We start from the raw sequence: 12,577 nt of genomic DNA, 5'->3' as shown, positions 1-12,577 counted from the left end.
GAGCCACTAGACTGAAACCTCTGCCATAATACTAAATACTGTCCTCTTTATCTCTTAGCTCCTTCCAGAACAAGGAAGCCAGTCCAGGGACCCTGGGTGCAATATATCCTGGTCCCAACTACCTCCACTCAGGCTTTGGGGAATGGGCCACAGTTTCTATGATGTCAGCTGGCCCAAATCTCCAGGAATAGTTTCTCTGGTTTGGAGAACTATCCTCCCACACCCAGGCTTCGAATGTCCAAAGTGCTCCCTGCAGGGCCTCACCCTCCATCCGAGGTCGTCTGCCACTAACCTGGCTGGAACCTTTGATGAAGCCGGTGATTGGGCTGGCTCAAGGTCAGGTGCCCAATTTGAAAGAACACTGGAGAAAGTTTCATCACAGCCTGCAAAGGGTCCATTGGGAAATAACTTGCCCTAGGGGTTTATGGGAATCATGGCAGTGTGACCCACATGGGAAATAATAAAAAAGAACAGAGGAGCCTCCACTTCTGAGAAGACAGAGTAGACATAATTTTCTTTACTTGCTGCTGAATACAACTGAAAAACCCTGTACAATACACATAAAACAAGAAGACTCTGCAAAGTAGAGAGATAAAGGCAGTACCTTGGGACCCAAGGAACAATCCGGTGATAAAGTCTATTGGGTTTTATTTTTGCCTCCTCTATCTTAGACTTGGAAGAAGCAGGCTACCCAGAAATGCCCACAGAAGCTCCCAGAAAGCCCCGACAAGAACCTGCACTCTATAGCCAAAGCACCGGGAAAGATCAGCCTAGCCAGACCTCTATCAGACAATCCGACTTTACTCCAGCTGAACACCACGGAAAAAACTGTGACCTCACCCCCACCAACATAGGCTGCCTGAGGAGCCTTGACTTCCAACCTCACCAGGCTGTCACAGTGTGTCCCAGCTTCCTTCCCAGGGCTGTGTCAGAGGAAGTGGAGGAGGGGGCTGGGACTTTCGTCCTTCCTGGCCTAGTAAGGATCTTCATCTCCTGCCACCCCCTTACCATGTTTGCTCTGTGAAATGCTTTGTTGAAGAGATGAAAAGACAAACTGGGGGTGGGGGGAGGAATATTTGCAAACCACATATGTAAGAATATATAAATTACTCTCAAAACTCAGTAGCTTAAAACAAACAGTCCAACTGGCAAGCAAACAGCAGGAAAAGATGATTCTCGGAAGAGGATATGCAGATGGCAAAGAAGCCACATGAAAAAATGTTTAATATCCTCAGTCACTAGGAAATTAAATATTAAAGCCACAGTGAGATGTTGCCACACCTCTATCAGAATGGCTAAAATCAAAAATAGGGACAACACCAAATGCTGACAAAGACATGGACAAACTAGATCATTGACTCGCTGCGGATGGAAATGGAAAGTGGTGCAAACACTCTGGAGAAAGTTTGGCAGTTTCTTTGAAAACTAAGGACGCAATTACCACATCACTCAGCAGCTGTGCTCCTTCCTGGGCATTTATCCAGGAGGAAGGAAAAGATGCCTCCAGGCTCCTACCTACAGGTGACTCAACCGACCCCAGGGAGGAAGTAAGAACAAAACGAACAGCCGTGGAGATTCCCAGTGAGGGCTCGCTCGGTGCCAGGCGCCGTGCATCATCCCATTTAAACTGCCCAACAGACCTCTGGTCTGGTAGAGGCCATTATCATCAGCCCCACTTTGCGGATGAATAAACTGAGGCTCCAGGGCCATCGCTCAAGGCCACGCAGCTAGACCGTGCAGAGTCAGGACTGGAACCCGATGCTAACAAGTGCTTTGATCCTCGCATCGTCTTTACCGCCCCTTCCACGGGCGGGCAAGGGGGGCCAGGGAAGGTTCCGCAGGTGTCCGCAGGTTAAACACGAGGCCACGCTGCCTTGAGGGCTGGAGTCCATTCCTTGTTCCCGTGACTAAAGTTCCCTAACTATCCCGACAGTCCACGCCCCCCCCACCGTCCCCTGCCCCCCGCCCGAGTCCCAGGGGCGCAGGCCCCACCCTCTTCCTCCGGGAGGGGCAGGGAGGGGGCGGGTCCCGAGCGCAGTCCCCTCCCCGGGCCCTCCCCGGACCCTCCCCCAGGCTTTAAGCCGGCGCCGGGGCCCAGGCGCGGGCAGTCCGGGCGATCGCGCGATGGCAGCGCTGGCGACAGTGGCCAAGAAGGTGTGGAGCGCGCGGCGGCTGCTCGTGCTGCTGTTGGCGCCGCTCGCGCTGCTGCCGGTGGTCTTCGCCCTCCCGCCCAAGGTAACGCCTCCTCCTCCCGGGCGCCCCCGGCCCTCCCCCTGTACCCTGCCCCTCTAACCCTTTCCCCGCTGCGCCTGGAGCCGCGTCCCACGCAGCCGCCGGGATGTCCTCACTGGCCCGGGAGTGAGTCTCTCCTCTGATGAGCTCTGAGGATGCGCTGAGCGCGCGGTGTTCAACGTTTCACCAGACAGTCACCACGGTCCCCTGAAGGAGTGCCACGCTGTAGGGTCCGGGGCAAGTCCCTGAACCTCTCTGAACGTCATTTAACTCCCATGTGAAAAGGGAGGAAATGAGACCGTCGACCCATAGGGTTGTGCAGACGAGGCAATCTATGTAAATCTCTTAGAACTGGTGCCCAGCAAGTGCCCACGACAGGCACGCGGGCTGGCTTTACTCCAGGCCCCTTTCCTGATGGGAAGAGCCAGGGTTTGAGGAACCCTCACGGGGAGCCTGGCAGTGAAGCTTTGCCTTGCGGGCATCGTTTTGTTTCAGCCTTTCCGTGCCCTGCAGGGGGGGAGGGTTATTTAGCTCAATTTTCCAGAGAAGAAAAAATGAGGCTCAGAGAGATGAAGTGACTTGCCCAGAATCACACAGCACGTGCCTGAGTGGGGATCCAGCCCCTGGCTTGCCGGAACCCAGAACTTGAGCACTTTCTGCACTCTCAGAGAAAGTAAATCCCTCCACCAAAGGCTGCAGATTGAGGTCAGGAATGTCACGAGGTAAGTCAACAGCAGTGGGGCCTGGGAGAAGATGGCCTCACCTGCCCGGATCGGGTCCCTCAACGGTGCCTGGCCCATCTGGGGCATTATGGGAGGGCACGGACAAGGCTTCTACCACCAGGCGGTTGCTTCACTACCTCTCAATGCGTTATTAAATGTTCATAAAAAAGAAAAGCAGGTAGAGGGTGGAATTTAGTGGTACATTACCCAGCACCATAAGCAGAGACCAGGGGAGCTGGGCGAGGTGTTCAGAGAGGGCTGCATGGAGGAGGGAGCCCACCTTGGGCACAGGGAATAAGAAGGTGATACCAGCTGGTGCCAAAGAGATCCAGGTCTAATGTACAAACAAGCTTTCTGGTGTGGAATGATCCAGGCTCTTGGACTTCTTTGACATTGAAGAGAGAAACGACAAATGCCGGAATAAGATGAGGTCACTTTTTAAAAACCATCCCATTCCGGGGCAGCTGCTGACCTCAGGACCTTGGACCAACTTCCTTTCTTCTTTGGGTCTCGCTTTCCTTGTCTGCAAAGTGGGGCCGTCATGGTGCTGGCTTCTGAGAATTGATGTGAAGGGCTGGGTGAGGAAGTTGCCTCACTTTGTAGAGCATCACCGGTGGAAGGATGGGTGGGCCTGTGAGGTCCCAGGTGGAGCCCCAGGGAAGAAAAGAGAGCAAGCACGCAGCATCCTTCTCCCCAGCAGGGGCTTCTGCAGGCTTCTCTCTGCTCTGGCCTCTAGCAAGATCTCTGAACCCAGGGGCAGAGCCAAGTGTTACGGGGCCTGAAGCATATAGTATTGGAAGGGTGCTTTGTAAGAAAAAGTACACGGAGGGCTTGGGAGGGGCTCTGAATCTTTTTTTTTTTAATTTATTTTTTATTGGTGTTCAATTTACTAACATACAGAATAACCCCCAGTGCCCGTCACCCATTCACTCCCACCCCCCGCCCTCCTCCCCTTCTACCACCCCTAGTTCGTTTCCCAGAGTTAGCAGTCTTTACGTTCTGTCTCCCTTTCTGATATTTCCCACGCATTTTTTCTCCCTTCCCTTATGTTCCCTTTCACTATTATTTATATTCCCCAAATGAATGAGAACATATAATGTTTGTCCTTCTCTGACTGACTTACTTCACTCAGCATAATACCCTCCAGTTCCATCCACGTTGAAGCTCTGAATCTTAAGCGTCATTAGCTTCACAGTGAATCCACTTCACTGGGTTGGGTGAGATGATACAAGTTCGAGTGGGGTTCCACTTGAACCCCAAGTGCCCCAGTAACATGCCAGTAGCCTTCTGCGATGGTGGTGGGGCTGATGAGTCAGGATTTGTGGGACGCTTCACTCTTACTATGTGCCAGGCGCCACGTGAAGAACTTCTCAGGCATCGTCCTAGGTAACGTGCACAGAGCTGGGGAGACAGCTGCTCTCTGAGCATCCCGACTGACCAGGTGAGGAAATGGACGTTAGCAAGATTAGGTGACTTGCCCAAGATCACATACCCTGGACAGAGCCAGAAGGCAGGGAGTGTGCTTCTAACCATTGCACTTGATACTCTTTCCTCCGTTATCATTGAATAAGAACCTCTCCTGGTTCCCTACAGATGCTGGGGGCGGGAGAATCCTGCGTGTGGCCCTCTTTAAGTGGCTGATCAGTGAGGGCTTGCTCCCAGGAGACAGGTCTGGCTTCTTGGGGGATCTTAGCCTCCCTCAAAAATCTCTTCTCAGTATCCTCAAAGCCTCACCCCATATAATATGTATGTAATTATCATTATTTCATTCTTGGCTCATAATCACTGATGTTTCTCAATCTGATGTACAATGTGAGTCACGGCATCTTTAGAGAACATTGAACAGAGAACATTGCTGTTTTTATTGATCGGGGACATACGTTTAAAGCAAAGAGTGGGTGTGCTATGCAAACACAGATTCCGGACAATTTCGGTGGTAATCTTATCCAATTTCAACCCTGTGATAACCTCACCAAACAAGGGCTGGGGGGCTAACAAAAACTTTATGTTTGCTGTGCAAATGTAGTTTCAAGGCAAGCATCCATAGTGTCAACTCCCACCCCCAATGTCACTTCTAAGCCTCTCTCATACAGAAATTCTAGAAAAACCCCCAATGTCACTTCTAAGCCTCTCTCATACAGAAATTCTAGAACCACCCATGCATGTGATATTGTACGTATGGGTTCCCAAAAACTTTGCAGGTGTCAGATCAGGAAAAACAGTGGAGAAGCCTGGGCATTTGCCATTTGCCCTATCTTGGGTCCTGGTTGTCCAGCTTGATGATGCCTCCAAACCACTGCTGCTCTGATGTCCTAGGAGTCTGTGTGGTTGACAGCGTTGGCCCTTGTGCACCTGTCCCCTGGAGACTGGTGAGCCAGTCTGCGGGGAGGTCAGAGTTAATCTGATGAGCAGATGGAAGTGGAGGGATGGGGGCGGGGAACAATTCTTACATTATGTCCTCCTGGCTTGGAACAGAACAGGGATGAAAAGGAGTGGGGTGTACTTCTGGAATGCAGTGATTGCAATTTCCAGTGCCACTGGAGGTTCCAGCTCTTGCTACAAGAGTGCTGGAAACATAGGAAGTCGGATGCTGCTGGAAGGATCACCTCAACATTTTCCAAGAATGGCCACCCTGGGAGATGGAAGTTTGGGAACTGGCCTTGGGCAGCTAGTGGGGATAGGTGAGACTGTTAAAGCAGCTTGCAAGTGAGCACTAGCTCCATCCATGTGTTTGCAGGGGAATCTTGCCGCCGTTCCCATCTTGCACCCATACCCACAGAATGCAGATGTAGCCAGACTAACAATGTGGCCAAGATGAGTTCTTGCAATGGGTACTCACATGTGACTCTAAGGATGCTTCGAAGAAGAAGTACTGGGGAGATATTCTAGGCAGGACTGCTACAGGGTGTTGCACAGGCTGTGCACTGCACAAGGGACCTTGAGTTGGCAAAAAGAGACTGGACCTTCCTGCACTCCACCTGCCCAACTGTGTATCCTGGTGCAGGTGCATTTTGCCTGGTGCAGTGCTGGATCGACCTGAGGAAAAAAAGGAAAGCCTCCTTTCCTAATGTGCTGCTAGCAGCCAACTTGTTCTGGGGTGGTGGATCTTTTTAGAGGATGGTAGTACACCTGTAAGGTCAGAGGCCCACTTTTTTGCATTTGCCTAATTCTTAGGTGGGTGGGATTTAAGTGGATGATGAGGAAAATGGTCATTTCATTCCCAGTCTTGACTCTTTAGAATCAGAACTGGATTCTCATTCCACATACTTGCTCTGTGACCTTGGGCTCAAGTTTCTTTACTTGATAACATGGCCACAAGATCACCTCGCTCCCTGGTTATTTTTTGGGTCCCGTGAAATCATATATAGTACCTGTGCCATAACTTCCTGCTTTTAAGTTCAGTGCTCAAGGTTTGTTTCACCTTTCCTGAGCCGTACCTGGGCAACAGAGACCCAGAGAAGTCAAAGGATGGATAGAGCATGGGCCATAGCACTGAGAAGGCCTGCATTTGGGTCTTGGCTCTGAAACTCAGATGGGCAGCTCTGCATTTCTGAGCCTCTGTTCCCTCATTTGCGAAGCGAGGACTCACACGTTCCCCCAAGGGCTTTATGAGCCTTAATTAAGAGAACATATGGAAATTGTCCTGTGCTGTGCTGAATGTAGTGTGAGTTTATAATAATAACTGTAAAAAAATTTTCCCCATTTATCCTATACTGTTTTATATACCTTTCAAATTTTGTTTATTTACTCTTCACGTCAGCCTTAAGAAGAGAGAATAAAGATGATCCCCATTTTTACAGATAAGGAGAGCAAAGCACAGAGAAGTTAGGTAATGTTCCTGAAGTCACACAGTTCTTCAACATTACTTTGTTCACTTCTCTTGGTCCTGGGTTTTGAAATGAAGACAGCATGGCCAGGGTTCTTAGAGACCTTGAGTCTTTCCTTAACAGGGACTTCCCAGAAAAACCCCATAGATCCAGCCCTGTGGATCCAGTACCTTCCTAGTGCTTTAAACTTGTATTATCTCACTGAACCCAGAGAGCTCAGACAGGGAACCCCCAAAATGGACTAGGATCCGATTTTGTTTCCATCATCCAAATCATTGCCCACAACATTTTTGCCAGGTCCCCTTCCCCTGCTCAGTATTACTTACTTAATTATATTCCTATCATGCCTACCCCCCATTTTTTACATTATTGCTGCCTTACTACCTGCCTCTCCTTTCCTTTTTTCTTTTTTAAAGATTTTTTAAAATTTATTCATGAGAGACACAGAAAGAGAGAGAGAGAGAGACATGGGCAGAGGGAGAAGCAGGCTCCCCTACGGGGAGAGCCTGATGTGGGACTTGATCTCAGGACCCCAAGCATCACACCCTGAGCCGAAGGTAGACGCTCAACCACTGAGCCACTCAGGCGTCCCTTCACCCCTCCTTTTCAAAAAACTTAAATCCAGTGACTTAAAAGGAAAATTTAATATCAAGACCACGTATGGGAACCAGGATCACGAATGACCAATAGAAGAAATGCAGCAAATATCCAGTGTTGGTCGATTGTGGCTACACGCGCTGCCCGCTTGAAGCTGAGGGCCTGAGACCTATCCTTTCTGTGTTGCCCAGGGAGGCAAACGCTCAGGAGAGGCGTTGAAGACAAGTTTAGTACCAAACTGAGACTTGGCTTTGGAAGAAATGAGAAGGAGCAAAGAATCCGAGGAGTAAAGAATCTGCAGAAAACCTTCACGAAGCTCTCTGACTCTCTGACTCTGACGCAGTCCCCGGTCTGATAAGAGGATTTCTTCATAGTCCTTTCCTTGCAGGGGTTTTGTGATCAAAGATAGGTTTATTTGCAAACACTCCATCTCAGATGCTCATACATTTTGTTTCTTTTGAGGTCTATCCTGTACATGCCCCCCCTCCCCCATGGAGAGATCTTTGATGCTGACTGTGGGGGAAGGAGAGACGCTTGTGGTGTTTGGTGGAATGAGCTAGTTGACATGGTCAGTCCTGAGCCTCAGTTTATTCGTATGGAGATTGGGTCTAATCCTACTGAAATGCGTTCATGCTTGAGTGCTGGCTTGTAGTAAGCTCTCGGTAAATGTCAGCTGCTGCTATTACAGCCCCTGTCACTGCGGTTCAGAATTTGGGGCTCATACTAGCTCAACTGCCACCAAGAGGTAACTGCGGTCCAGAGAAGCAAGTGGGTTGCCTGAGGCGTCACAGTGAAGGAGTGGCAGGGTGGAGGGGGAGCACCTTCCGCCCTGTCTTTGTCCACTGATCCCCATCTTAGGCTTCTGGCTATCATGTGTTAACTAGCAATATTTAATCTCTGAGCCTAACTTCTAGGTGAGGGGTGAGGGGAATCCAGGTCAAGCTCCCTTACTTCTGTTCAGATCACAGTTGGCCCTCATCAGAGAATATAAACAGCAAATATTCGTTGATCACTTACCAGGAGCTCTGGCCTCTTTGCTCCCTCTGCTACCACATTAACCTTGCCTCTTTCTTACATATCTCAAAATTGTCCTCACCCCCAGGGCCTTTGCACTTGCAAGTTGCCTCTGTTTGAACTGCTCTTTCCCCAGATGTCTGCAAGGCTTGCTTTCTCACTTCATCTCCGCTCAAAGATGACCCTCCTCAAAGGCTTTCCCTGACCAACAACAACAACAAAAAATCCTCCATTCTCTTCCCTGCCTTACCTTATCACTATCTGTCAGTTTATTATGCATTTAAGGAATGGGCAAGTCAGGGTAAGCAGCTGAGGATTGGCTGGTGCAAATCACTTCAATGGGCTCTGGGGCGCAGGCTGTCCCCTAGGTGTCTGGTACCTGACCCTCAGTGATTAAGGCCGGTGGGTGGATCATGGCCTGGAGACAGAGAGAGCCAAATAAGAGAGGTGGTTGCGGGTGTGGGCTTTGGATTGGGCAGGTTTGCATCTGAAAAACACCTGAGTTATTTACTATCACGAGGAACTAGCTAGCCCTGGGAGGGGCTGACCTTTCAGAGTTATCAAGGTCCCAAGATATCAGAGCGTCAAATTCAGAAACTAGAACACACACTTGATTCGGTCTTCCATAGTCTTCTCTTCTCGCACGAGGCTACTGATCTAGCCTCGTAGGCCTTCTTTTGGTTCTTCAAACCCACCAAGCTTGTTCCTGCCTCGGGGCCTTTGCACTTGCTGTTTTCTCTGCCTGGGTTGCTCTTGCTGCTGATCTGCCACAGTTGGATCTTTCTGGTCATTCAAGTCTTAGCCCTAACAAGCACCTCTTCTGAGGAGTCCTCCCGGATTACCCCTCCTCAAGAATACTTGTCCTCCTTACCCCACCGGTCACTCTCTACATCCTCCTGTTTTATTTCCTTCGTGGAATTCATCACAGTCTGAATTATGGTCATTATTTGCTCACTGTCTGCCTTCAAAAGTAGGCAGTGGGCAATGGAAGGGCACAGCTTGTTTTGTTCCCCACAGCATCCCCCGTGCCTGGGACAGCACCAGACATGTAGTAGGTACTCAGGAGACCAGTGAATGATTTAACTTGGATTTGAACCCAGGTGGCCTTGATTTCAGAAGACATGAATTTTCAGAAACTCCAGACTGTGGCATTTGTGGAAGACCTGAGCTAGAGGCAGCATTCTGGCTCTCCTTTCTAAAGTTGGAAAGACCGAGGCCCAGAGAGGGCCTGAGGGACCTTCCCAGCTGCTCCCAGCCAGGTGGTCCCAGAACCCTCATCCCTGCCCCTGCACGCTCTCCGGCAGGGTCTGACCCTTTGCCCACATGGCCCCCTTGGCCTCGGAGCTGCTCCTCTGAGGCCCGGCCAACTTTCCACTTTCCTGGAGCTCCTGCCAGGTGTGTAAACAGGCCGATGTGATTCCTGGGGATGCAGCAGGGAGCAAGATCGTTTCCCGACCAGACGCAACAGGACAGTGCCCTCTGGACTGATGAGCAGGACTTTCTGCCCTCCCTCCCTTTCCCCTCCCCCCCCTCACCCTTGCCCGACCTTGAAGACACAGAATCAACACCTTAGCAGAGCCAGACCTGACTGGGGCCTGGAACAAGTCACACCCGTGTTCCTGAGCTGTTCTTTCCCGCTGAGATGCATCAGGGGAGAGACACACCAGGACACAGTTCAAAGCACCTCCTGCCAGGTTACTTCCCTCCTCTGAGCCTCAATTTTCTCATCTGCAAAGTGGGCATATCAAAGCCTACTTGCTGGGAAGACTTCAAAACATCTGACACAGAGTAGGTGCTCAGGAAAGGAGCCTGGCTGTTGCTATTTATCTGCATTATGGGGGTACCAGGCTCTTGGCTCTGCTCCTTGTCCCTGAAACCTACAGGGCGAGAGGTAACCAATGGGGATGAGCCTGTGTTGTTGGGTAGAGGGAAGCACCAACACACAGAACGGAACAGTGATCCCCAGCTGATAAAGAAGTGGGAAGAGGGCTGAGGGGACCACAGGCCCCTGCTGGCCAGCCCGGGGGCTCTCTTGGCCCGCCTGTCCCTTTGCTCTACTCTCCTGCGTAGGTCCTTATCAGCAGTCTGGGCCAAGATGGGGATTTGATTTCAACCGTATAAGCTCTGTTACAGGAATGTGCTGGGGTCCCTGGGAGGCTGCAGGAAGTGAATTCAAGCTTGTTGATGGCCTGGGCCACATGCCTGATCCGTGCCCCAGGAGGCTCCTAAGAGTCGTAGCCAGCACCTCTCCAGTACTTATTAAGTGCCAGGCCCAATTCAAAGCACTCAGCATATGCTTGCTAGCTCATTATGCTCACCACGGCTCTGTGGGGCAAGTGCTGCTCTTGCCCACATTCACAGATGGGAGAACTGAGGCACAGAATGATTTAGCCACTTGTCTACACTCCCAAGGCTTGGAAGCTGCAGACCCTGGCATTCTAGCTCTGGAATCTGTGCTCTTAGCCACGACCTGTGATGCAGGGATGATGGACACATTTTATAGATGGAAAGGTCAAGGCTGAGAAGTGAGGCCACTTGCCCAGCACCTCACAGTCACTGAATGAGTAGTGGGGCTGGCATTTGACCCTTGGCCTACCTTGTTGAAAGCCCACACTCTTGCCTGGTTGGGTGGAGGCAAAGGGGAAAGGAAGTGATTGTGCCGCCTGCTGTCAGGGACCTCAGGAAGAGTTTTCCAGAAGACAGAGATGTCATCCTGGCCCGAGTAGGAGTTTGGAAGTCTCAGGATGCTCTCTGAAGACAGGAACTAACATGGGGTGGTCATACATGATGGATGGGAGCTTGGATTTGGCTGCTTGGGTTCAAATCCTGGCTTTTTAATATGCTGTGTAACCTTAGGCCAGTTACTTAACCTCTCTGTGCCTCACCTATAACCTGATAGTGTCATAACCAATAATGTTTGTAAAGGTCTCAACAAATTTGACCTGATTTCATGGGCAAACCACCTACTACGTTCCAGGTTCTGGGAACTGCTTTAAATCAGTGAGTCTCAAGCATTTTGCTCCACAGGAGACAATTGGCAGAGTCTGGAGACATTACTGGTTGTCACGACATGATGGAGGTGTGACTGGCATTGAGTGGGTAGAGGCCAGGCATGGGGCTAAACATCCCACAGCACGGGACGCCCCTGCTACAGCGACCTCAGGCCCCAAACTTCCGTGGTGTGGTGCTCCAGAAGCTCGCCTTCTGTGTGTTCATTGTTTTGATCCCCCAGCCGGCCTGTGAGGCAGGCACAGTCAAATCCCATTTTCTGTCCAGTACTCAGGCCGAGGGTGCCTGGGTGGCTCAGTGGTTGAGCGGCTGCCTTCGGCTCAGGTCATGATCCCAGGGACTTGGGATCGAGTCCTGCATGGGGCTCCCCGCTGCTTCTCCCTCTGCCTCTCTCCTGACTTGCTCTCTCTCTCTCTCTTTCTCTCTCAAATACATAAATAAAATAAAATTAAAAAAAAAAAAAACAAAAGAAAAAGGAAGCAGGCCTGGGGGTCTGTGCTTGCCTGTGGGCCACAGCCTGGCTGCAGAGGCCTCACTGGTGGGGAGGATTTGGAAATACCCCTGCCGCCCAGCCTGCTCCTGGCTGTGCTGGGTGGAGCTGACCCCTCGTCCCCTCTGCCCCAGGGCTCTCAGCGGGCGACACACTGGTCCGTTGGGAGAAACAAGAGAGGCCCTTGTTCTCTGCCACTCACAGCTGCTTGTCCCCATACTTTCGCACTTGCACCTTCCTCTCCTGACACACTGCTCTCCCCGCCGCCTCTGCGGCCCCTTCTCTTTGAAAGGCCTGGAACTTAGCAAAACCTCGGTGAGGGGTGTGTGTGTGTGTGTGGGTGCTGAGCAGGGCGTTTTACAGCTGAACCCCAAACCTAGACGTGTTGGCACTTGGCTGGCAAGTGTATCTGAGGGGCGCTGACATCTGGGCCGAGAACATGGGGTGTCCAGGCCAGGGAGCCCGGCAGAGGCCTGGGGCTGCACCCTGCTCGAGGGTCATCTCCCTCCTCTTGCTGGGGGACCAGGGGCTTGAGACCTGTTCTGAAGGCACTTCTCACCTCTGCTAACCTGACGCCCACCTAGGGGGCCTGTTTCCATTTCCTGCTCCCCACCTTTTTTCTTCTGGGGACCTAGATTCCTCCAGACCTTGGCTTTTTTCCTTTAGGAGAGGGGTCTGCCTGGAAT

The 12,577-nt window shown here is 51.2% G+C and overlaps 1 protein-coding gene across 2 annotated transcripts in view; it reads left to right on the top strand.

The window, feature by feature from the left end:
* The first annotated feature begins 2,076 nt into the window (after window positions 1–2,076).
* SLC13A3 (solute carrier family 13 member 3) overlaps window positions 2,077–12,577 on the top strand; it is a 74,855-nt gene continuing 64,354 nt past the window's right edge. Inside the window, exon 1 of one of the 2 annotated variants that reach the window (XM_025470302.3) lies at window positions 2,077–2,235. In XM_025470302.3, coding sequence (XP_025326087.1) covers window positions 2,125–2,235 — 111 coding nt within the window. In that variant the 5' untranslated portion in view covers window positions 2,077–2,124. Of the gene's footprint in view, window positions 2,236–2,797; window positions 2,955–12,577 lie in introns of those variants that run through there. The other variant, XM_025470303.3, reaches the window with a different exon arrangement.

The sequence above is a fragment of the Canis lupus genome, chromosome 24 (genome assembly GCF_003254725.2).
Source record: "Canis lupus dingo isolate Sandy chromosome 24, ASM325472v2, whole genome shotgun sequence".
Taxonomy (NCBI): domain Eukaryota; kingdom Metazoa; phylum Chordata; class Mammalia; order Carnivora; family Canidae; genus Canis; species Canis lupus.
The sequence above is the reverse complement of the archived record's forward strand: the minus strand, read 5'-3'. Positions and strand labels throughout refer to the sequence as shown.